This window comes from Hypanus sabinus, chromosome 2 (genome assembly GCF_030144855.1).
Source record: "Hypanus sabinus isolate sHypSab1 chromosome 2, sHypSab1.hap1, whole genome shotgun sequence".
Taxonomy (NCBI): domain Eukaryota; kingdom Metazoa; phylum Chordata; class Chondrichthyes; order Myliobatiformes; family Dasyatidae; genus Hypanus; species Hypanus sabinus.
Genome location: NC_082707.1, coordinates 86429724 through 86456926, shown reverse-complemented (window position 1 = coordinate 86456926; position 27203 = coordinate 86429724). Strand labels below are relative to the sequence as shown.

At 40.4% G+C, this 27203-nt stretch overlaps 1 protein-coding gene across 8 annotated transcripts in view; it reads left to right on the top strand.

Moving 5' to 3' along the window:
• The window catches only part of yeats2 (YEATS domain containing 2), a 156140-nt gene that overhangs the window by 66971 nt on the left and 61966 nt on the right, over positions 1-27203 (top strand). For all 8 annotated transcript variants that reach the window (XM_059949731.1, XM_059949724.1, XM_059949693.1 and 5 more), the window contains 2 exons: positions 8914-9081; positions 13214-13469. In XM_059949731.1, coding sequence (XP_059805714.1) covers positions 8914-9081; positions 13214-13469 — 424 coding nt within the window. The remainder of the gene's footprint in view (positions 1-8913; positions 9082-13213; positions 13470-27203) is intronic.

Genomic DNA, 27203 nt, shown 5'->3' with positions numbered 1-27203 from the left:
AAAAAAAAACCAGGCCAACACATTGTAGAGCATTATAAGCAAATTCTTAATAATTAAATCAGGGAGGGAAATTTTGGATTAGGTCTCCAATGGTAAAAAATCCTCAGAATTGTAACCCCTGCGAAACCATTTAACGCCCATTGTAATCTCGTTAAAACATAACACGAGGTGGTGGGATCAGTACGTTTACGCAGTATTGAGTTTGCAACTGCCACGTACAAAAGATTAATACAAATGCGATATGATGCTGGCTTCAAGCTGAAGGTTGTTGATTTTGCTAAAGGAACGAATAATTCTGCAGTTGCTAAGAAGTTTATTGTAAACGAGAAACAAGTGAGAGAGCGGAGAAAGGCAGAGGACACGTTGAGGGAAATGCCAAAGATGAAATGTGCAAACCGCGGGAAAACATGCCAGTGGCCAGAACTGGAAGAAAAAGTTTTAAAGTGGCTGAATCACCAGTGATTGTCCAGATACATTGTTACGAGAGAAATGATTCGAGTTCAAGCGTTGAAATGGGGCAAAAAACACCATGAGGTCAGCAAAAATTTCAAAGCTACGAGAAGTTGGTGCATCCAATTTATGAATATTCGTGATCTTGTGTTGAGACAAAAAACAATGATTGCTCAGAAAATTCCCATGGGGTGTTGTTGCTTACGTTCAAGAACGCTGCTGGATGGATGAAGCGGGTTGCTTGAAGTGGGTTGAAAAGGTGTGGCGTTGACGTCCCGAAGGTTTCCGGAAAGAAAAGTTGCTACTTGTCTGGGATGTCTTCAAAGTGCACTTGTCAGGTGAGACAAAAGCAGCACTGAAAGCTGAGAATATGGACATTGCAGTCATCCCTGGTGGTTTGATCTCCGTGCTCCAGGCACTAGATGTGAGTTTAAATAAATCATTCAAAGAATTCGGTGGAATAAAATTGACTCAAAAACAGCCAATAAATACGACTTGTCTTCCATGTATTCGTTTTTCCAAAGTTGGCACCCTCTGTATAAGCCGACCCCCTAATTTTAGGACCAAAATTTAGGCCAAATTCTCAGCTTATACACCGGAATTTATGGTACCAATCAGATATTGACTGGAAGATTAGGCCGAGGGAACTGTGTGAATTGGTACGTCCTTGAAAAGAGCTTGTACTTACAAGTCCTTCCCAGGTTACGTCAGGGTTCCATTCATGTGACCTGTAATTACCTGAACAGTTCACCACTTGGATATGCAGCCTGGTAGCAGATGGCTGCAGCAGCCAGACAATTAGAACCACTGGTTTTCCAAATGTTTGCTCATGTGTGCAGGGTATATATAAGTTGTGCATTATTAACCGGAGGATCGTCCATGTACAACTATTGCAGCTACAATGTCAAATTAACAGAGGCAAAGTACAAGACAGGTGAAAATATTGAGGAATCAGAGTGTGTGTTGGGATTTTGCCCATCTCTCAGTGCCTTTAGTGAGACCCAAGAAAAAGCACAGAGCTATATGTTCATTTATCCAGCCGTTTCTCTGAAGCTGCAGAGTCAGATTACCAATCTAGTACCTTTGTGTTTGTTTCTCTTAATGTATCCAAGCGATAATTGATATCACTGTACATGAAGAGAAAATATGATACTTAATAGTTAACTTGCATGTTTATATTTAAAAACGAGTGGAAACAAAGCCATGGGGACGATTTGTAAAGTTGGAATTATGACCCCTCCACCTTCTGATGGGATTTAGTAGTGGAACTTTGAACACAGTTTCATAAACACGGAACTTGTAGTTTCATTGTCATTGGTGAGTAAGAGACAGTCCAAGGGGAGGATGCCAAATAAAAAGATGGGGGGAGAAGAAGGAGGACAAGCTAGAAGGTGATAGGGGAAGTCAGGTGGATGGAAAAAGTAAGGGCTAGAGAAGAGGGAATTTGATTGGAGAGGAGAATATACCATGAGAGAAAGGAGGGGCACCAGGCAGTGGTGATAGACAAGTGAAGCAAGAGGCCACAGTGGGGAATGGAACAAAAGGGGAGGAGGAGGAGAAAGGAAAAGAAATCACCGGAATAAGAAATCATTGTTCATACCATCAGGCTGGAGGCTACCAAGACGAATTATGAAGTGTTGCTCCTCCACTCCACATATCCCTCCCTGCAAGTGAGTGAAATGTATGTGTTGCTTGGATTTCCAGCATCTGCAGTATTTCTCTTGTTCATGAAATGCTACACTTGCCCATTCACCTTCTCCCCACCTCAATTCAGGGCCCATAACAGTCCTTCCAGGTGAGGCAACACTTCACCTACAAATCATTTGGGGTTGTCTTTTGTATCCTGTATTCCCGATGCTGCCTCCTGCATACTGGTGAGAACCCAATGTAAACTGGGGGACCGCTTTGTTGAGCACCTCCATCCATCCACTAAAAGCAGAATTTTCCAGTGGTTAACCATTTTTATTCCTATCCCTATTCTTGTTCTGACATGTTGGACCATGACCTCCTCTTCTGCCATTCTCAGGTTGGAGGAGCAATCCGTTGTAGTTTTTCTAGGTAGCTTCCAACCTGATGGCATTAACATCAATTTCTCCTTCCAGTACTTTTTTTTTTCTTTTTTCCCCTCCCATTGTCTATCCGTTGCCACTCTAGCCTCTTACCACTCCTTACCTGCCTATCCCTTGATGCCCCTCCTGTTTTCCTTTCCACATGGTCCTATCAGATTCCTTCTTCTCCAGCCCTTTCCCTTTCTCACCCACCTGGCTTCACTTATCACCTTCTAACTTGTCCTCTTTCCCCTCCCCAACCTTTTATTCTGGTGCCTTGCCCCTTCCATTCCAGTTCTGAAGAAGAATCTCAGCCCGAAATTTTTCCGGTCGATATTAAGATAAGAACATAAGATATAGGAGGAGAAGTAGGCCATTTGGCCCATTGTTTCTGCTCTGCCATTCAGTCATGGGCTGATCCAATTCTTCTAGTCACTCCCACTCCCCTGTCTTCTCCTCATACCTTTTGATGCCCTGGCTAATCAAGAACCTATCTATCTCTGCATTAAATGCAGCCAATGACTTGGCCTCTACAGCTGCTCGTGGCAACAAATTCCACAGATTTACCATCCTCTTGATTAAAGTAATTTCTCCGCATCTCTGTTCTAAATGGACGTCCTTCAATCCTGAAGTCGTGCTCTCTTGTGCTACACTCCCCTACCATGGGAAATAACTTTGCCAGATCTAATCTGTTCAGGCCTTTTAACATTCGGAATGTTCCTATGAGATCTCCTCTCATTCTCTCAAACTCCAGGGAATACAGCCCAAAAGCTGCCAGATGTTCCTAATACTGTAACCCTTCCATTCCTGGAATCATTCTCTGAACCCTCTCCAATGTCAGTATATCTTTTCCAAAATAAGGAGCCCAAAATTGCACACAATACTATGTGTGGTCTCACAAGTGCCCTATAGAGCCTCGACATCACATCCCTGCTGTTGTATTCTATACCTCTAGAAATGAATGCCAACATTGCATTTGCCTTCTTCACCAGCGACTCAACCTAGAGGTCCTCTCTACAAATGCCAGATTCTGAACAGCCTACTCCAAAATGTTCATCTGAACTTTTCGTGCAACAATATCTTGCCCCACCTAGGTGCCTACTTTTTGGGATGAAATAGATCAGTGAGTATTGGGAGATACTGCTGCTGAGCCTGATGATTAAAGTATCGATTAGCTTCTGCTCAGAATTGGAAAGCATGGCAGATACTAATCCTGGGCACCAGACCAGATTTATTCATGCTTATTCTATGTCCTCACCTGACATTACCCAACTCATCTCATGCTAAGACTCAATCCACAGGTCTTAGGCATGCATGGTTCACCACCAACCTGAGGCAATGGATATGAATATAACAGATAACTTGTATCTTGTGTTCTAGACCCTTGGGGGTATATGATGTGGGAAAAAGGTGCTGCAAAGATTAGATGATGACCATGATGCTTTGATACTTTTGATATCATTTAAATAGAAAATTCAAAAAGATAATAACTCATTAAAATGAGTCACCAGATGATAGCATGAGAAAACATATTTTGCAAGGTGTGAACGAGTGGTGACTTGTTTTCAAGAGTTGAGAACCACTGTTCCAGTTCAATATGGAATACCAAATTTTATATAGGAAGGTCTTGTTGCTTATACAATGAGTTGATTGTTCAGGGTTTGCATTTCTACTGCATCTCTCAATCTCGGGACATTCCTAAAATGATTTAGTGCCAGCAAAGTATTTTCTGTTGCATCCTAGGGAATATGGCAGACATTTTACACACACTAAAAAGCTACAAATGCCACTGTTAATGATCTTTGCTACTATCTAAATACATCTCTACCATTGTTCAGTGGAACCAGGAAGGTGCTTGCCAGATAAATAAAACCAGTACGCTTTCGGAACCTCTTTGAAGGAAGGCCTTAAGGATTATGTTTAAAGTCTCATCAGATGAAGTTATCCGTGAAGAAAGCAACAAACTCAGTGCTACTCTGTCTGGATTGCATGTGTGTTGAATGCACAGCTCGTGTCACCAAGATGTTCCTTTGAACAATAGCAGAGGTTTATTTGTATTGTGTTGTTTGTTTTTGTTAAACAATGAGTAATCACTGATCATCCTTTAACAATGAGAAAATAGGCATGTGTATCTTTGTTTGTATTATTATGATATATACCTCTCTCACTTTATGATTAGAGGGTGATCCAATGATTATGTCACCATATCACGGCTAGGAGAGTTGCTACCTCAAGGACCCAGAGATCCAAGCTCCATCCTGTCCTTGTGTGTTTCCCATGTGGAATCGACACACTCTCTTTGTTTCCTCTGTGCATTCTGCTTTCCACCTACATTCCAGAGATGTGGATTGGTAGATTAACTGGCCAATATGAATTGCCTTTAGTATGTGGGTGAAGGGTACATCTGGGGAAGAGTTGATTGAAATGTGGGGAAAATAAAGATGGGATTAATGTAGGATTGGTATAAATGGATGTTTGCTGTCAGCGGAGACTGTTGATTTTCACTGCTGTATATCTATGAATCTACAGAGAGTCGCAGGAATATAAAACTATCTTATTCTGTAATGAGAGGGCAGGATTTATTATTTCAGTTTTTCTAATCCATATCACCACTTTCCTTTGCCCAGTTTCTTCTTCCTCTTCCTCCTCTTCTTGGAATCCTTTTCCGTTTTATGAACGAAATGTGGGAACAGAGGCAGGTGAGATGGTTGCTGTTCAGGAGGGGATGGGTAGTCTGTGAGATGGTCGACATGCTGCACAGGGTTCTTGTGTGCTTCTAGTGCATGGATTCAATGTTTTAAATCCCATTCCAAATGCTTCTTCTCCACTTTGAGCAATGATGTGCCGGCGATTGCAGAAAACGTCTCCGGGTGACACGGGGCAAACCTTCAGAAGCCTCTTTCAATCCTACCTTTGGTATCCGTGTGGACTGTGAGCATTTACGATCATTCTATGACTACACGGGCTCTTCTCATGTGCCAAGCAATGATGACTACACGGGTTCTTCTCATGTGCTAGATTTGTAGGTTGTGTGGCGACTGTCAACTTGTCCAGATGTAGGCAGGAGCACTAGTGGGGTTAGGAGGGCAATGGTGGAAGATAATAGTAATGGGATGTGAGAGGAAAAAAATGGGATTGCAAGAGCTATTGCATATGAATGTTTGATGATCAGAGCAGACCTGATGAGCTGAAAGGCTTGTTCTCATTCTGATTGACTCCATACATCCTAAAATCTGTTATCCAATATGTCTGCTTTTCTCTTCCAAGGTCTGGTTTGAGAGTGTAGTGTTGAGCATGGGGTTGATGTAGTCTGCCATACATACAGGACAACAAGCAACTCTGACCTCAGTGTTGGGAATATAATGACTGGGAGAGGAGTCAGACATCAGGTCTGCTTGCCATTCCAGTAAATTTGAAAGATTTTGTAGAGATTGTGTGGGCTATCAATGTGTGACTCCACTTCATATACTTCAGTGAACAAAACAATATCATAAACACCTATTCCACAGAAGCAGGTGCATGTCTATGGTAGGCATCAAAAACATATCTATACTAAACCCATTTACCAGTACTTGGGCGGTGGACTACTCAGCCTTGCTTATTCTGATGCTCATCTGGATGGTTCCTAAATGTTATGACAGCATCTCCCTTCATCACCTTCTCAGGCTTTGTGTTCCAGATTGCAACCATCCTCTGGGTAAAAAAACAAAATCTTTCCTTTGACCCCTAATCATCTTATTCATCTTAAAGCTGTATCTTACATGGGGAGATGTTTCTTAGTATTGACCTTAGCTTCTTGATACCTATCTTGATCCAGGATATCATGGAGTTCAATTTCCAAACGTGCAGATGCAAATATAGTTTGACTACTACAGTTTAGACACTTAGCTTTGCTTGTCCATTGTCCTGGACAAGTTGTACAACTTCCATAAGTTCTGAATATCAGCTCCATTCCCGCTGGAAGGTTGTTGGAGGTGATGCCTAACATTAAGGCAAAAGAGACCGATAGAAGTACTTGAGTGTTCTGGATCAGCACTAATCATCACTGAGAACAGTTCTGCTGTGGATCCAATGGCTGATGTCATGGCTTGTGTGCTTGGAGTAAAGGTAAGATGGAGATGAATTTTTGCAGCCAGTCATATTTGAGGAATGTGTACCACAGTCCTTATGCAGTTAATGGAATCAAAGTAGGTTGGAAACACTGGACTTTTTAAAAAGTTATCATTTGGTGAAGATCATGTCCATTGTGCCTCTGAAAGGACAATGTCCACATGGCATGCATGTCTTCTTCAGCACTGTAAAAGTCATCTACAGTCCCAGAGCCCAAGGCCACACCATTAGGGTCAGGATGGCAGTCAATGCCGTTGGAAGAAATACTTCCAAGACTTCCCAACCACAACTCAGTCCTTGATACAAATGCACTTGACTGCATCCCACAGCAGCATCTAGTCCAACCTTGCTACCATTGAATACTTGTACATGGAGCATTGCCATAAGAAAGTAGCATCCATCATGAGACCATAAGACACAGGAGCAAATTTAGTCCAATCAGCCCATTGAGTCTGCTTCACTAATTCATCATGGCAGATTTATTATCACTCTCAACCCCATTCTCCTGCATTCTCCCCGTAACTTTTGATGCCTTTACTAATCAAGAACCTATTATCCTTCACTTTAAATATACCCAATAACTTTGCCTCCATAACCAAATGTGGCAATGGATTGCATAGATTCTGGCTAATGAAAATTCTCCTCATCACTATTCTAAAATAATGTACTGGACATCCTTATACTCTGGGGCTGTGCCCTCTGGTCCTAGACTTCCCCACTATAGGGAACATCCTCTCCACATACACTCTCTCTAGGCCTTTCAATATTCAATTGGTTTCAATTCAATCACTCCTCATTCTTCTAAACTCCAGCGAGTACAGGCCCAGAGCCATCAAACGCTGCTCATACATTACTGTAAGGGGCAAAAACCGTTCAGAATACTGAAAGTGCAGTCTGACCAGTGCCTTAAAAACCCTAAGCATTTAATCCTTGCTTTTCTAGTTTTCTTGAAATTCGTTCTAACATTGCATTTGCCTTCCTTACCACCATTACCCTTGTATTTTGCCTTAAAATTTGACCTTCCAAGATGAATTACTTCACACTTTTCTGTTTTGAACTCCATCTGCCACTTCTCAGCCCAGTTCAGCATTCTATCAATATCCTGTTGTAACCTTCGAAAACCTTCTACACTGATCACAACACCATCAACCATTGTATCATCTGCCAACTTACTAACCCACCCTTCCACTTCTTTGTCTAAGTCGTTTATAAAAATCACCAAGTACAGGGGTCCCAGAAGAGACCCTTGTGGAGCTCCACTGGGGATGGGTATGTTCTTGGAGGCAATGGAGTGACTATGAGCTGACTCTTGAGATAATGATTGCTAGACATGGCAAGAATAAAAGTTGTTTATCACCGAGCTTTCCAAATGAGTGTTAAAACTCTTTGAGAATCAGCACCTTAAATGCCAGTTTAAAACCTGACACTGTCACAGGCCAAAGGGCCTCTACTGTCTTATGTTCTAAATATTAGGTTAAATTATCTACCATTCCCTTGTTTCCTCCTATTAATTTCTGATGTCCTATGGAAGTCCCAGACCTCCTTTCTTTGTATATCCATAAGGGCTCTTGTTTACTTTCTTTATCTTCCCAAATTTTTCTCATACTTTCAATCTTTTGCTCTGGTTTCCTAAAACTGGTCTAACTGTTCATTTCACTTTATACATTTTGTTTTGTTTTAATATTTTCCTTGACCTCCTTTGTTAACTGTACATGGGTCATTTATTTCAATAAATATCTTTCTAACTGGGATAAGTTTCTGCAGAGCATTATTAAATGGCTGCTTAAGTATAAGGCACTGCTCAATCTTTTCCTGTTTCCCTATTCAGAATAGCCAAATCTTCTAACTTTGCAACTGCTTATTAAAGTTCAAGGCACTGGTTTTGGACTCATGGTATTTATTGTAGTGATTGCATTCTATCATATTGTGGATTTTGCTCACTAAGGGATCCTTAATTAAAAGGTTTCTTATTAATCTTATTATTATGTGAGAATAAATGTAAAATAGCCTGTTTCTATTCTCGTTGATCAGTCATCTGTCTAGTATTTAACAGATGAACCACAGAAGTTGAACTGATTTTGGCTTATATTGATCATTAGTCTCAACAGTTAGGAGTGATTCCTGATACTTTAACATTGTGATTGAATGCAAAGTCTACATTGGTGGTGAAAAACTTGCACACATGTAAAGTTTGAATGCTTCTCGGGAAGATATTTTCAATGGTCAAAGTATATTCTTCATTTTGTTCTTTCTTGCTGTGGTGTGATGTAGTACTTCACAATGAAGGGTTTTGTGTCTTTTCTAGGTTATCATCAAACAAGAGCAAGAAACAGTGGCCCAGCAGTCGGGGGTGTCAACTGGGCCCGCACAGCAGGCTGTGCAGCAGTTTGTGACTGTGAAGGGTGGCCAGGTGATTGCTGTCTCCCCACAGAAACACAGCAGTAGCATTGGAGCAGGAGCCACCCAGACTAAGGTATGCCCTTGGAGGCAGTGGAGCAGCTGTGAGCTGACTCTATGATAACGATTGTTAGATATGGTGAGAATAGAAGTTGTTTATCACCCAGCTATCCAAATGAGTGTTAAAGCTCTTGAGAATCAGTTCCTTAAATGCCAATTGTGTACAAATGCCTATTATTTAGAACAAAATAATATTCCTTGCACACACACTGAGCTTGGAATATTATCTTGCTCTGAACAATAGGCACTTGTAAATGAGAACAGTAATAAAACAGTAGCATCAGCATTCATTTGGGTAGATACACTCCATTCAACCTTTGCCTTTCACCTCACCACACTCAAACACCCTTCCATTTTAGTTTATCCCTATTTGTAGTCTTTTCAGAATGACCTGTAGTTATGGCTAAGGGTAATTATTAGAGTTTGATTGTTGAAGACCATTTGATTGTAATTTAATGCATCCCATGCATTTCTTTCAGATCGTGATTTCCACTCTGGAGTGCAATCTAATGATTTTCCCACACTTCATTAAAACTTGTAGTGAGGATAAGATCAAACTCAGTTGTGATGTGTCCTATAGTCAGTGGCCTTGTTGATATTTTCTGTTACATAAATGATATCCATGACTCTCTATCAGGAATGACCACAAGAAAATAGGAACAGGAGGAAGCTCCCCTGCCATTGAATTACGCTGGCCTCACTCCTCGTGTTATTTCCTTATGATATTTTCCTTATCCCTCTGTTCCTTGATCTATCATATATTTCTCCAACTTCTAATGATCCTGCTTACATCGCCAGCGGCAAAGAATACCAGGGATTCACCTCTCTGGAAGAAGGAGTTTCTACATGTATAGTTTTAACTATGTCCACTTGTTTGAGATACCCCCACCTAATGAAAATGTCACACCCCCTCTGATTAGGATGTGTTTAAATTAGGTCACTTTTCATTTTCTAAACAATAATACAAACAAATTGGCCAATTGGAGAATCTCCTCTTCACAGCCTCCAAAGCTGCTGTATATTTTTAGTTACGTGAACCCAAAATGTGTACTGTATTCCAGGTATGATAAGAGCTCCCTAGTTTTAAACTGCAACCACTTTACAGTGAAGACCAAAATGCTATTGCATTACTCCATCTGCCAGTTTTTTACATACTCACTCAGTCTATCTGTATCCTGTTGTAGAATCACAGTATCATTGCCTTTTCACCTATTTTCATATCATCGGCAATGATGACAACAATGATATGAAAAATTTGGAATCCTTGCACACTGTTTCTTCCTGCAGGTCATTAATATAATTGGTGAACAATTGCAGGCCAAAAATCGATCCTTCAGTACTCCACTGGTTACACCCTTCCATTTTAAAATGACCCATTTATTCCAAATCTCTGTTTTCTATGAGATAGCCAGTTTTCAACTGCTTCCTCCAATATCATGGGCTGTTAGTTGATGTGTTAGACTTTGATATGGCACCTTGTCAAATGCCTTTTGGAAATGTAAACACAGGTTCTTCCTATCAACTTTCTCAAAGAATCCTGACAAATTTGGCAAACGTGGTTTACCTTTGAGTCTGTTTGCAATTCAATTTGTATCAGTTAATTTACACTTAAACAGCAGTAGTCTTTGGACCCCACCCTTGATGCCCTTGCCTAGCAAGAATCTATACAGAAGTAAATCATCCAATTGTGCTTCAGCATCTTTAGTTCCTTGCTTGAAAAGATTTACAGTTTACAAAGAAAATTATGTACAAATTAAACAACAGGGAGGAGCCCTTTCAACGTACCTGTTCCATACCAGTATTTAAGCTCGATATGAGCCTTCCCACAGACCTTCATTTAGCTTTAGAGTAATTGAAAAGTACAGCACAGAAACAGGCTTTTTGACCCATCTAATCCATGCAGAACCACTTAAGCTGCCTACTCCCATCGACCTGTACCGGTACCATAGCCTTCCATACCCCTACTATTCACGTACCTATCCAAACTTTGCTTAAGTGTTGAAATTGAGCTCACTTGTGCTGGCAGCTCATTCCACACTCTTAAAACCCTCTGAGCAAAGAAGTTTCTGCTCACGTCTCCCTTAAACTTCTCACAATTTCATCCTTAACCCATGACCTCTGGTTGGAGTCCTTCCCAACTTCAGTGGAAAAAGCCTGTTTGCATTTACCCTATCTATACCCCTCATTACTTTGTATTCCTCTATTAAATCTCTACTCTATCTTCTACATTTTAAGTCCTAACCTATTCAATATTATAACACAGGTCCTCCAGACCTGGCAACATCCTTGTAAATTTTCACTGTATGCTTTCAACCTTATTTATATCTTTCCTGTAGGTAGATGACCAAAACAGCACACAGTACTCCAAATTATGCCTCACCAATGTCTTATACAACCTCAACATAACATCCCACCTCCTGTACTCAATACTTTGTCTTATGAAGGCCAATGTGCCAAAAGTTTTACTTTCATAGAATTATGGACTTGTAATCCCAGTTCTCTTTGTTCTACCACACTCTTCACTGATCTGCCATTCACTGTGTAAGACCTACTCTGGTAGATGCAACACCTCGGACTTGTCTGCATTAAGTTCCATTTGCCAGTTTTCAGCCCATTTTTCCACCTTCTGCAAGCCATGATAGCCTTCCTTGCTGAACACTACACCTCCAATCTTGGTGCCATCTACAAATCTGCTGATCCAGTTAACCACTTTACCATCCAGATCATTGATGTAGATAATAAACAACAAAGGACCCAACACCGATCCCTGTGGCACACCACTAGTCACAGCCCTCCAGTTAGAGAGAGAGCCATCCACTAGCACTCTGTTTTCTCCCACAAAGTCAATGTCTGATCCAGTTTACTACCGCACCTTGAATGCTGAACAACTGAACATTCTTGACCAACCTCCCATGTGGGACCTTGTGAAATGCAAGTCCATGTAGACAACATCCACTGCCTTACCTTCATCCACTTTCCTGGTAACTTCCTCAAAAAAAATATAAGATTGGTTAGACATAACCTATCATGCACAAAGCCATGCTGGTTATCCTTAATCAGTTTGTGTCTATCCAAATAGTGTATATACTTAGAATAACTTCCAATAACTTAACTACAACTGATGGCAGACTCACTGGCCTATAACTTCCTGGTTTATGTTAGAGCTTTTCTTAAACAGTGTAACAACATTGGCTATCTTCCAAGCCTCTGGTACCTTTCCCGTCAATAAGGATGATTTAAATATCTTTGCTGGGGCCCCAGCAATTTCTACACTTACTTCCCCTAGGTTCCAGTTGAAAACCTTGTCAGGCCCTGAGGATTTATCCACCCTGATCTGCTTCAGGGCAGCAAACACCTCCTTCTCTGTAATCTGTATGAGGTCCATGAAGTTAATGCTGCTTTGCCTCACTTCTGTAGACCCTGTGTCTGTTTCTTGAGTAAATACACATGCAAAAAATGTATTTAAGATCTCTTCTATCTGTTTTGGCTCCACACATAGATTACCATTATAATCTTCCATAGGAAGATTTTGTCCTAAGCAATCCTTTTGCTCTTGGCATATCTGTAGAATCCCATCCTTCACTTTGTCTGCTAGGGCAACTGCATGCCTTCTTTTAGCCCTCCTGATTTCTTTCTTAACTGTTTCTTGCATTTCTTATACTCCATAAGCACCTTATTTGTTCCTACCTGCCTATACCTGCTATGCATCTCCTTTTTCTTCTAATCAGCCTCACTATCTCTTGAAACCCAATGTTTCCTATACTTGTTATCTTCAACTTTTATTCTGATAGGCATATATAAGCTTTGTAGTCTCAAAATTTCATTTTTGAAGGCCTTCCACTTAACAAGTACACCTTTGCCAGCAGCCTGTTCAAATCCACACTTGCTAGATCATTTCTGATTCCATCAGAATTGGCCTTTCTCCAATTTAGAATCTCTTTGCATATTTACTGTGAAACTAGCGGCATTGTGAACACTAGGCATCTGTCCATCTGCCATAATTAATGCACTTGTTAGCACTCTTTGGGGCAGAGAATTTTTAGTTGGATTTATTAGTTATTGCTGTGATGGTAGATTTTTGTTTTTGTGTGGTTGCAAATGGTGTATCTCAGAGTGTCTAACTCAGAGTGTCTATTTCTCACCCACAGGTGGTTGGGATTCCAGTCGGTTCAGCCTTGCAGCCAGTGGTGAAGCAGGCAGTGGCACTGAGTGGTGGCCAGATAATTGTTGCCAAACCAGGCACCACAGTTGCTCGGACAGTTGGACAGAAACAGATTGTGGCTCAAGGTGTGGCAAAGGCTGTAGTGAGCGGAACAAGCGGAACCATTGTTGCTCAGCCTGCACAGGCAGTCAGCAAAACTCAAAGTTCATCTGTTATTCAGAAATCAGGATCACAAAGCTCAGGTAAGGAGAGAACCCCAGCTTTGCTGCTTAAATGGTGAGTGTCGAAGTGGTTTTTAAATCAGCCCTCTTTTCTGACTTCCAGAATAAGAGCAGTTCTGACAGATTAGTGTTATTACAGGAGTAGGCCTGAGAATTGAGATTATTTCCACTGTATTTGTATTCAGTTTGAGTCAAGGTACAATGACTACAACATGCAGAGGAATTCTTTCCACCACGTACCTGAGTGCTCTCATTTACAATGTCATGGAAACTTGCATTAGTATGGACTTCAGCATCCACTTTAAAATCTTTACAGATACTTCCTTTGCTTTTTTTAAACTGGACATTTAAAAATAAAAAAATGTGAAACAGTGCATCAGGTTTTGAATTTGGTAGTGTAAGGCAGGAGATATTGATTCAATTAAGGAACGTAATAATTGTGATTCTGGTCTACATCAAATGCATCTACTTCTGGGGAGATGCTGCTGCTCCTTGAAATAAAACTTGAATCTGCATGGAAGGTCACAGTTTGAGTCTTGAGTGCATGTTTGGGCCATTGATGGCTGCATACTGGTGATTGAAACATATTTATTATAATGAAAATGTTAGACTTTATTGTTGATACCAAAAGAGGAGGTTTGCAAAAATTGCAATTCAGTCTGACCTTGAATAAATCTATCAGCTAATACAGTTGGCACTAGCCATAGGAACATTATGCAGGAAGAGGCGGTGTAAGAAGGGATTGCAAGATTCTGAAGACCAAATGAGTGAGTGGGGTTTAAGTAGAAAGCTTTCAAAGAGCCAAATGGCTGCATCTTTTAAAGTACAGTCCTCTAAAATGGTGGACAAAAGTCTTTATAAGCTGTGTAAACTCTGTCTCAAATATACAAGTGAATGCAAAAATGTCTATAGGCATGGGAACAGGAAACAGGTTGTACAGGAAATGCTGGGACTGAACAGAGGCCAAAATGGAAATATGCTCAAGGAGGCTGAATTATTAAATTAATATTTCTCATCACCCTGCACCAAGGTAGGATGTGTTGCTGGATTCCCAGCAAAAGAACATGTAATTCACATTGTTGATGGACTAAAAATTGATAGAAGTTTACTGCACTTAAATTAGATAAATAGTCTTGTGTTGAATATATCCCAGGTTCCTATCGAGAATGAGGGAGGAAATTGAGGAGACCTTGGGCATAATTTTTCAAATGTATTGGAGTTAAGGGTGGGGGGGGGGGGAGTCCCTTTTGAGAAAAGGTATAGGAATAAAATGACTGAGATTTGAGGAGGAAAATATAATATATGGTACAGATGGGCTTCCAAAAAGATATTTGATAATGTGCCATATAGGAAGCTTATCATCAGGTTTGAAGCCATGGTTGCAGCTGCATGAACGACAATCGAATAAATATCAGGAAATAGAAAATATTCATGAAAAGTAGTTTTTCTGACTCTTGGAAGGTCCTTTAGGTTTAGGACTAGGATCAGAACTTCTTTGTAATGCATATTAATGAATTATACTTGGATAGAGAGACATAATGTCCACATTTTCAGATGACATGAAATTTGGAATTAGTGAACTGCGAGGGGGATCAAGGAGACATGATCAGGTGGATGCATAGGTGACATACTGTTGAGGAGGAGTCTAGAATGTTGAAGAAAAAGAAAGAAGTGATAATATAAACCATTGGGCAGAATTTCCAAACAAGCACAAGAAATGAGCCCTGGAGTATACCTACATAGTCTGTTGAAATGGCAAGACAGGTAGAGAAAACAGTTAAGTACAACATGCAAGAATTTGGGTTTTGAAAAAAGAGGCACATAGTAGAAGAGTTAGGAATGAACCTCCCCGAAATATCTATTTGGGCACGACTAGACCATTTTGTATAGTTCTGGGCTTCACACCTTAATAAAGTTGTAATGGTTTGAGCGATGGTGCAAGAAGAGGTTTATTTAGATCATTCCAGGGCTTCAGTTTTGTAGATTGATTGTACTGACAGTGGTTCATGAAACAAAGAAGGTTTCAAAGGGGTCTGATAAAGGTATAAATAGAGATGGATAAGAGGAAAATATTGTCATTGGCAGAAAGGTTGGCAAGAGAACTGAAAGTGATGTGAGGATCGATTACTTAATGCAGTCAACAGTTACAATCTGGAGTGCACTGCCAGGAGAAGCAGTGGAGGTTATCTTAATTGTACTGAAAAGAGATCTGGGAAAGAAATAATTTGTTTGGAATTTGGGATGAGGGTTAGGAGTTTCCAGCGGAATTGTTCTTCATTGAAGACAGTATAAATTTCTTCCTGTAATCATTCTGTGAAATGCAAATTATCTTAGGCATGGCATTCTCCACAGCCTTGGCATCCAAATGAATCAAATTACTGCCTCGGGAACAGCAGGCATATCTGCCATTGTAAATGCAGAAAAGCTTTGGAAGTTCACAGTCCATTGCTGGATTTTATGAAGTGTTCAGTTTTAAAGTGCAAACCAAAAAATTCCTGATGTGCAGAAGTTTGGGACTTCAGCATTTCTGCTAGAGTCCTGAATTTCACACAGATATGGAGGTTTCATGTACAACTGATAGCATTTCTATAAAGATTAAAGATGAAGATGAAAATTAACTATTTGTTATATGTACATTGAACATACTGTGAAATACGTCATTTGTGTCATTGACCATCACACTCTGAGGATTTGCTGGGGACAGTCTCCGGGTATTGCTATACTTCCAGTGCCAGCATAGTATGCCCACAAGTTACTAACCAAAATGTACATCTTCAGAATGTGAGAGGAAACTGGATCACCTGAAGGAAACCCACGTGGTCATGGATACGTACTCATCTACGAGTATCTTTATAAAGTTCACGTCAATTGTGGTGTATTCATTCAGGTCCTCGGGATAAATCCTTGATCATGGTCTAGTCCACCAACTCGAAATAATCCTGTAGCCACTCTTCTGCCTCCCATGACTGCCACCTTGTTGATCTTAACTCTGGTGCCTTGCTCTTTAGTCTATACAGGTAGAAGGAGGATAGCCAGATGATCACATTAACTGAAATTAGGTTGAGGGATTGAAGGCATTCTTGATGGTAGTGTGGCAATGGTCAAGTGTGTTGAGTCCTTTGGTGTTGCAGGTGATGTGCTGATGTTAGTTGGGTAAAGATTTCTTCATGCTAGCTTGATTGAAGTCCCTGGCACATCCATTCCTGATGATGGACTATTGAAGCCTTGTCTCTGAAGTAGCTGAATAAAGCTTTGAGCATTGTTAAAGCTATATTTTCAAGGTTTAACTTTTAACTTAACCTTTATTCACCTTTGTTTTAACATGATCATATATATTACAGATAAGAATACCACTGTATAAGCCTGTGCAAATGCTATCCAGGTAAAGATAAAAATGGCTTCAGAAACCTATGGCAATCAGGAAATTTGAACAATCCACAATTATATTTTAAGTTACTCTGACCTCTGCTTTTAGTGCTGCTCCAACAATGCCCAATATAAACTCAGGGAACTGTTTCTCATCTTCCAATGTGGGAAACTGAGGGGCAACACTTTCACACAGAAGGTAATTTGTATATAGAGTGAACTGCCAAAGGAAGCTGTCGAGCTGGGTACAATTATAATGTCTAAAAGACAGACACAGATAGAAAAACGTTTGGAGGTATACAGGGTAAATGAAAGCAAATTGACTAGCTCAGATTGACATCATGGATGACGTGGATGCATTTGGCCGAAGGATCTGTTTCTCCACTAGGTAACTGTATGACTTTATAATTCAACAATTTCATACAACCAGCTGTTCAGATAATGCTGTCATTTGGCAGGTACTGATGTAATGTCATCAGCATGTGATGCTAAATTTGTTTTTCTCTCTCTACAAGTGCTGCCTGATTTGTCGAGCAGTTCCACAATTCTCTGTTTATATTTTGGCATTTTAGCATCTGCAGTATTTGGAATTTCATAACTCTTACATTTTTAGATCTTTACACAGCTTTCTGTTATCTCCTTATATTTACATCTCCTCAGATGGATTCATTTCTGATTAACAAGCCCTTATCCTTGCTCAGCAGGTGGCATCCCTACATGTGCCTTGTAGTTTTTCTTGTCTCCATTCTATTGTAGATAATCTCTTCATTTTAAGTTGCAGTGAAAGACTGGAGGGAGCATATCTGATTTCTCATTTTTCATAGTTCCGACAAAGTTTCTTTGATATGAAATATCTAATCAGATCAAAAAAGAATGTAAATAATCAGCAAGTCAAGCAGTCTCAGTGGAGAGAGAAATTCCACATTCATAGCTTTTCAACTGAATTGTAATGAATAGTCATGATGGAAACATTATAAATTTATATCCCCCTCTACGTATAGTGTCTGGATGGCTGAATAGTTCTATTTTGTTTTTACTTCAGGTTGCCAGCATCTGCATTTATTTTTCCATTCTGATTTTAATTCTTGTATGCCTATTCCTAGAACTGTTGACATTTTCATTACTATACATCAAAGCACTTAGTCACAGAACAGCATTTCTAAAAATTACACCCCTCAGGTGGTTTTGAGTGGAGCCAGCCCATATTGCTCAGAATTTTCTTCATAATGTTGTCTAACTCAATCCTTCGTCAGAGTGGAGAGTGTACCACTGATTTTTTTTTAAACTGAGCTCTACTAGATAGTGGGTGAAGCTAAGATGGTATTTGTAATTATGTGCGTGGGCTGAGGTTATGTACAAAATGTGGAGCTTTTAAGGGAGCTGCCACAAAACTCCTGGGAGCAAGGTAGTGTAGTTGTTAGCACAACACTTTACAGTACAGGCGACCTGGGATCAATTCTCACTGCTACCTGTTAGGAGTTTGTGCATTCTGCCCATGATGGCTCTGAGTGCTCCAGTTATCTCCCACAGTCCTCAGTTGATAGCTTAATTGGTCACTGTAAATAGTCCTGTGATTAGGCTGGGATTAAATCGGGATTACTGGGCGGGTGGCCCGGAGGGTCTCATTCTGCACTGTATCACATTAAATAAATACATACCATTGTTTTGGCAGTCTGCACTTCCTAATTCTCTGTGTCATTTTGTTCCTCTCTGTGGACATGAATGTATTAATTTTAGTCAATTATAATTCCAGATGTCACAACTGCCCGCTGATGGGGCAAGTACTCACTGAGTGTTAAGATGCTCGTCTGTCTCAGACGGCATCATATGCATTGTCATTCATTCATTTCTCATTCATCCTCTTGATCCCTCGCCTGTTGGTATTGGAATGGTTTGTTTTTGTAATATGTGCCAAATAAAATATAAAACGTACCATAAATAGTAAATCTGTAGGGTCAAGAGTCCATCTCGTACTAGGGAACCCTTCACTACTCTTATAACAACATGGTGGAAGCTATCCTTGAGTTGGTGGTATGTTCTCTCAAAGAGAAGAGAGGTGGGTGAGGTTATGCAGGCTGCTTCACTGAAGTATGGACAAGTAATTCTTTATGTATCTGTGAATGTATATATGTATATGTTATTTATTATTGCAGTATACTACTGCTGCAAACTGCAAATTTCACGACATATGTCAGTGATTTAAATAAAATATCTGATTTTGGCTCTCATGGAGTCCATAAAGATGAGGCTAGTTTCTGTGACGTGCTGAGCTGTGTCAATAACTCTCTGCAGTGAGCAGAGCAATTCCCATACCAAGCCATGATGCATCCAGATAAGACGCCTTGTATAGTGCATTGATAAAAATTGGTTAGTTGATGGGGACATAGCAAATTATTTTTAGCTTCTTGAGGAAGTAGAGGCATTGGTGAGCTTTTTTCACTGTGATGACAACATGGACCAAGACTTGACTATTGGTGATGTTCACTCCTAGGAACCTGGAACTTGAAACTTTCAATCCTTTCAGCCCCAACCTTTGATGTGGACAGGAGCATGTGCATTACCCCTCATCATGAAGTCAATGATTATCTCTTTTGGTTTGCTGACATTGAGGACAAAGTTGTTGTCATGATACCATGCTCTCTACCTCCTTCCTGTACTCCGATTCATCTTTATTTGAGATACGGCCCATTATGGTGGTATCGTCTGCAAACTTGCAGATGGAGTTAGAGAACACACATGCACAGATATCTTGCCCCAACATGTAGGTGCAGACACTTTCCAACAAATTGGAGTATGGTTACTTACACTCCTAATGTGGGAATACAGGGTCAAGGGGCTCTCTATAGCTGTTCCAATTTAGATTCTGGGCCCAGGGCTCAGTGCCACATCGGATGAGGCATGTAATTGCTGAACTGACATTGTAGTAGAAGAGTTGGTAAATTCCTTTTTGATCACCATTGTTAAGGTTATATATTGGAGTTATTGCTTAAGGCAATTCCCTAGGTTTGATTCTTTGTAATGATAAACATCACACTGAAAGATGGTGAATTGTGATCATTCATTCGATGTTGTCGATATTGCTGTTGTCTCCCTTGCTTGCTTGGCCTCATTTCTAATATAGCCAATTGCTTTGCTGCAAACCCATGGGAAAATGTTATCCCACCAGGGAGAAAATTATATGAGCACGTTATTAGCGATTTAAGTGGTTAAATTTCTTCACTTGCACTGACTACAAACAAATAAATCTTTTACTGGTAAATCTAGTATGAGAACTGGCTTTACCTGAATAGTATTATTACCAGGAAGTATTTTAATTTTGGGCAATGTAATTAATCCATGATCACACAGTGGAATGTCAGGATTTACATCATATTCAGAAAATGGTACAAAGTCTTTCCAGAGAACTGAGATCATGTTCAGTAAATGGTGTCCCTTGAATATTGTGATTTTATTTTTAAATTTTAAATGACAGATGACATTTGAACATTGAAAGGTTGTTTACCTCTCATATTACATTTGTTGTTGTGAAGTCATCGTGCCACTGACAGCAGCCTCACAGGAAGTGTGTTATTGCTGCAATACTGCAATTTTTGTTGTTAGTTTAAAAACATCTAAGTGAAACAGCAATTATGTGAAATCAGTGCAGTCATGGTCACAGCTGCTGTCTGTTCTTAACTCTTTGTGAACTTGCTGTTGCACCTGCATAATTAACCAGTTACAAGCTGTCAGCTTTGGTTCATTGATAGCCCATGAGGCAAGATTGTGCCAACACAACAGCTACCGCACCTCCAAATGTTGTGCAGCTCTTTGCAGCCAGAAGTGATCATTGGGGGCAGTCATCACTCTAGTGAATACTTCGGGGTGCTCGCTCAGTAAAACCAGTCTCCTCAGCAGGTCACGTTGTTCCTCCTCACCGCACGTTGGGCAACAACCTTAGCATTTTGTCTTTTTTTTTAATGAGACCAAGTAGCTAGCTTAACGCTCAACCCAGCACAAATGGAAAGTGTGTAAGGAGCCAGCAGGGTTCAAACCTGTAACTACTCACCTGGAAGTCCGGTGCAGATGCCACTACAGCACCAGCTGGCTTTAGCAGGTCATGTGGTTGAATGTTCTATCGATTTTTCTACTTTCTTTCTTTCTTCCATTCACTAGAATTAACGCACGTGTCTGAGAGAGCAGGCTGCTGTTAGGTATCTACAGTGTCCAGAGAACTGTCTGCACCAGTGACTTGACCAGTGGGCTCATATATTGACCACGATCATGGTCTCTTTGTACCAATAGTGATCAGTGGGCTCTGCATGCTAACAGTTTAACAGATGGATCCTCTGCATCAAAATTGAACAATAAGCCACCCTTATCAAGCATTTGCCTGCTTTTGGTAACCAGTTAAAGGCTGGTGTCATTGGTGACTAACCAGCAGGCTGTCTGCATCAATAGTTTGTCATGACAAATGTTAAAGGCAGTATAACTATGTTAAGAGACATTCAAGTTCATTGTTGATGGGATTATTCAGCATGGAAGTAGGCCCTTTGGCTGTTGCTAATTAACTGCAGCACACCGTTTGTTACCTAACAACAATATTAGATTATTCACTATTAGTCATGCAACTTCGAGACTTATTACATAGAAATAAGAAGACCCATTAGGACTTCAATTTCACAACTGTTTTAATTACTTTCATAGCTTCCAAAACACACTACCTGCATTCAGATATTACACACTCCTGCCAACCCCTGGCAGGGTTTGATCTCACCCAGTTCTTCTGTTACCTGATTTAGGGTTTCTTCAGTAGCTGGTCTCTGAAGTCATTGGTGCTTGTCATAGGTTTTTATAGCATGAAAACAGGTCCTTCTGATCAACTGGTCCCTGCTGTTCAACATGTTCGATCCAAGTTAGCCCCATTTGCTAGGATTTAGCCCATAACCTCCAAAACTTTTCCAATCCATATACAGTCCAACTGTCATTTAAAAGTTGTTATTTAATCTGCATCAGCTACTTCCTCTGGCAGATCATTATTGATTATATGAAGAGATTGTCCCTCAAGTTTCTGATAAATCTTTCCCTTCTCACCTTAACCCAGGTCCTCTGGTTCTTGATTATCCAGAAAGCAAAGCAACTTTTCATACACTTATTCACATACCTTCCAAGTATTCCCTCAGCTACAAGTATACTCCTTTGGACACTGTTGATGGGAATGACCTATCAGAGCACAGCAGTGTCAGCAGACTGGCTGGCTCTGAGGCTCTGCTGGGAAGGGTAAAGTCAGACAGGGTAATGGTGATGGGAGACTGAATAGTTAGAGGAATGAGAAGACAGAATGGTATGTTGCATCTCAGTTGCTAAGGTCCAGGATGTCTCAGAGTTGAGGCAGAAAATTCTGAAGCTGGAGGGTGAGCAGACAGAGGTCATGGTGCACACAGCATTAAATGACATGGGTAGAAAGGGGGAAGAAGTCCTGCACAGTGAGTATAAGAAGTTAGAAAAGAGGCGGAAGAGAAGGATCTCCAAGGTAGTGATCTCAGTATTGCTTCCAGTACTTCGTGCTAATCAGGGCAGAAATAGGATGATAGCACAGATGAATGAATGGCTGAGGGAGTAATACAGGGGGCAAGGTTTAAAATTTCTGGATCATTTGGATTTCTTCTAGGAAAGGTATATCTTGTACTTGAGGAATGACAGGCAGATAATAGAGCAAGATTGCAGTCAGTGGGATGATTTAGAGTGTAACATGTGCCCAAAATTGAAAAGTGTGGTGATGAATGCAGTACTGATGATGGTATACTTGAATTCATGCAGTATGCAGAAAATGGTAGATAGTCTTGTAGCGCAGTTAGGATTTTCAGGTATAACATTGTGGGCATCACTGAGTCGTGGATGGGAGCTTAACTTTCAAGGATACTCAATGTATCAAAAGGACAGGCAGGTAGGCAGAGGGGGTGGGTAAAAAATAAAATCAAATCCTTAGAAAGAAGTGACATAGGATCAGAAGATGTAGGGTCCTTGTGAATAGATTTAAGAAACTGCAAGGGTAAAAATATCCTGAAGGGATTAATATACAGACATCCAAATATTAGCCAGGATGTGGCATTTAAATTACAATGGCAGACAGAAAAGATATGTAATAAGGGCAATGTTACAATAATCACCGGGGCTTTCAATATGAAGATAGATTGGGACAACAGGTTGGTGCTGGGTCCCATAAGAGAGAATTTGTAGAGTGCCTACAAAATAGCTTGTGCTTGGGCCCACTATGGGAAAGGCATTTTTGGATTGGGGGAATTTGATTTGATTAGGGAGCTTAAGGTAAAGGAACCTTCGGAGGCAGTGATCATGATAGAATTCACCCTGCACTTTGAGAGGGAGAAGATAGAGTCAGATGTATCAGTTTTATAGTGTAGTAAAAGGAATTATAGAGGCATCAGAGAGGAGCTGACCAAAGTTGATTGGAAGGGGACATGAGCAGGGATGATGGCAGAACAGTAATGGCTGGAGTTTCTGTGGGGAATTCGGAAGGTGCAGGATAGATACTGTACATCCCAAAGATGAAGAAGTATTCTAAAGGGAGAATGAGGCAATCATGGGTGGCAAGAGAAGGCAAATACAGCATAAAAGCAAAAAAGAGGGCATATAATAAAGCAAAAATTACTGGGAAGAAAAAGCTATAAGGAGGGAAAAGATGAAATATGAAGGTAAGCTAGCCAATAATATAAATGACGATACCAGAAGTTTTTTTTATATATTGTATGACGTGTAAAAGAGAGACAAGTTGTGGATATCGGACAGCTGGACAATGATGCTAGAGAGATAGTAATGGGTGACAAAGAAATGGCAGATGAGCTTAATAAGTATTTTGTGTTAGTCCTCGCTGTGGAAGACACTAGCAGTATGCCAAAAATTTGAGAATATCAAGGAGCAGAAGGGAATGTAGTTGCTGTTATTTAGGCGAAGGTGCTTGGGAAAGGGAAACATCTGAAGAATCGAGAGATGTTCTCTCACAATGCTTCCTTTGCTCTAGATTTCCAGCGTCTCTTTCTAGTCGGCAAAGTGTCCTCCCTGAACCTAATGGGATACTTGACATTTCTGTGGTTACTACTAGCCCAACGTATCCACGCTAAACAATGTGCTCACATTTGTGCATTCTTTGGCCTATTATGCGTGTTTCCAGAAAGAGAAGAGTTTAAAGAACAGAGTATCACAGAAGAATTGGCCTGTGGCTAAGGGAAGGTGATTCTTTGGCTTTTTCTGTTCCAATATTCATTGAATTGGGCTTGATTTTTCTTAAGTCAAAGACAATTACCACTTTTGATAAAATGAGCAGTTCAAAACTGATTTTAGACTTTAAATATTTAGAGTCCAGTAATCCATTTAAATCTCTACAGGCCATCACAAGTAGTTATCTGACACGGCAATGGTCAACAGATACTCGTTTAGTTGTCCTTAAAAGACTTGAGCAACTGTCTGAGCATCCAGTTTTTTTGTACTGTTGATACCTGTTATTTTTGTTAAAACTCTTTGTTATTTTGAGATAATTTAAAGGTCATGAAACATTCAGCTTCTGCAGAATAATGCTGTAAACATAGCCAGTTTGGAACCGGTTATACTGGTGCTCATGGCACAGCGCCAGTCACAAGATCGCATGGCTTTAAAATCAAGTTCTGAGTCAGATGAACCTACAAGGATTGTGATTTGCATTAACTAATAGCACCATCTGGTGAAGAAAGCTCTTCATTTTAATATACAGTAAAATTCTGTTAATCCAATACACTTCGTTGGTGCTTGACTGCCAGATTTTATGGACTATTGGCTGTTCCAATACGACTATCCCAACACACTTGTAAGTCACTCTTTTTTTAGATGTACAAGGGATACTATAATTCATTAGTACAATGGAAGGAAATTCACAACTCACTTCATTTACCTTGGAGCAGCTCACATTGTTTTCCATTGCTACTCCTAAGTCAGACAATAGTACAACAAACAGTAGTACAATAAACTTTCCAGTAAACCTAATCAGCTTCACGGGAGTGAGGAAAATGGAATTCTTTTTGAATTTCAAGGAAAGAAAAGAAGTGAGAAACTGGCATGCATCAAGGGAACGTAAGAACTGAGACTCACTGAGTTCCAAGAAATGCAGGACATGGGTCCTGGTGATTTGAAAGGGACAGCAGGAAATGGAATCTTAGTGTGCTTGAAAGGAGAGCTAGAAATAGGGCCCAGATGAATTTCAAGCACAGGAATATTTACCTGGCGAGAAACATGCCAAACTTCCAGGATTTCTAAATACTCAAATAATAACAGCAGATTTTAATGTATTTGGCTTTGGTAAATATGCGTTATATGATCTGTTTGTGTGAGAGAGTTAATGTACAAGTAAAGAACTAAAAATCTGTTACTTACGGGTCTGAGGCCAGCTCGTATTTTTATTAATAAAGTGAGTGGTTATAGGTTTGCTTACATATAAGTAAAGGAAGGTGCCTGTGTTTTATGCATAAAATCAAGGAGCCAATATTATTGTTACACTTGGGAAAATATTGACATTACTATTTATCTGTTGATCAGCAGCCGCAGTATGTAGTTCATACTCTTTAGCTCTTCCTCTGAGCTCTTGGCCCCAACTGCCAGGTTGTTCCGACTTCGTCCTCTCACAAATTGCAGCTGCACACTCTGAGTTATTTTGTGATCAGTCAGCTGAAAATGAAAAATTACTGAACAGGACAGACTTTCCTTTGGTCTTCACTGTTGGAAGCACCAGGTCGGCAGAAATATGTAACACGATGCCTTGATGCTAGAATAGAATGTTTTTGTCTGTTTAAACAAAACAGAATAACTATGCCCCTGATGCTTCTCAGGTGAAATCAATAGCTTCCATTCAAATATTGCTCCACTTTTCACTTGGAACGTGTAGCCATAGCTATGTTTCCTCAGCTGGTCTTAAAGGCCATCAGGGGATCAGTATTTAGTCCTGCATTGGAAGAATATGTTAGATAAATTGTACAAGGGATATTATAATTCATTAGTACAATGGAAGGAAATTCACAACTCACTTCATTTACCTTGGAGCAGCTCACCTTGTTTTCCATTGCTACTCTAAGTCAGACAATTGTATAATCACAAGAAAATCCAAGTAACACGCAAAATGCTGGAGGAACTCAGCAGGCCAAGCAGCTATGGAAAAGAGTAAACAGTCGATATTTTGAGCCGAGACCCTTCAACAGGACTGGAGAAAAGGATGATTCAGAGCAAGAAGGTTGGGGTAGGGGAGGAAGAAGTACAAGGTTGTAGGTGAAGGGTGAAACTGGGAGGGGGAGTGGTGAATTAAAGAATTTGGAAGTTGATTGATGAAAGATGAAGGGCTGGAGAAAGAGGAATCTGTTAGAAGAGGGTAGAAGGTAATGGAAGAAGGGGGGGTAGGAGGAGGTCAGAGGGAGGTGAGGTGCAGGTAAGGAGATAAAGTGAGAGAGGATAAAGGAAATGGTGATGGAGGGCACATATTAATCTTATGGATTAGCCTCGCATGAGGAACTTTGTAAAATCCATGTAGACAACATCCACTGCCCTACTCTCATCAATGTCATCATAATGGTTATAGAGGACACAAAGATGCTGGTCAAGGGCTGAGCACTCTCATCTCTTGCCTCCTTCAATAACCTGAGGCCACCTTAATATTCACTAGGAGGCCGAACAGTTTCTCCTCCTGGACTTCTAAGTGCATTTGGACCCTCAGCACTGATCTCCTGGTTCTCTATATCCGTTTCCTCGGTAATTACTGAAGCAAAGTACTCATTAAGTACCTCACTCACATTCTCAGCAACCAAGCAAATGTTTCTCCCTTTATCCTTGAGTGGTCCACACTCTCCCTCGTTATCCTCTTACTCTTGGTGTATGTATAGAATACCTTGGGATTCACCTTAATCCTACTTGCCAAGGACTTTTCATGGCCCCTTTCCATGGACTTTCCTAATTCCCTTAGTTCTCTTTTGGTTTCTTTATATTCATGTGCTTAGTTTGGTTCTAACTTCTGAAGCTTTACATACTTCTTTTTCTTCTTGACTAAATTCACCACCTCTCTGGACATTCAAGGTTCTTTTATCTTTCCAATCCTGTCCTTCCTTCTATAGGAACATACCTTTCCTGTACTCTATGCAATTGATCTTTAAACACTCTCCACATGACTGATGTGGACTTGCCAGAGGAAAGATGTTCCCAATTAACTCTTCTTAGTTCCTGCCTAATGCCCTCGTAATTTGCCCTACTCCAATTTAAAGCTCTCCCACAAGGACCATACTTATCCTTATCTGTAGCTATCCTGAAAGTTAAGGAGTTGTAGTCACTGTTCACCCACTGAAATGTCAAGTCACCTGGCCAGGCTCATTACCCAACACCAAGTCC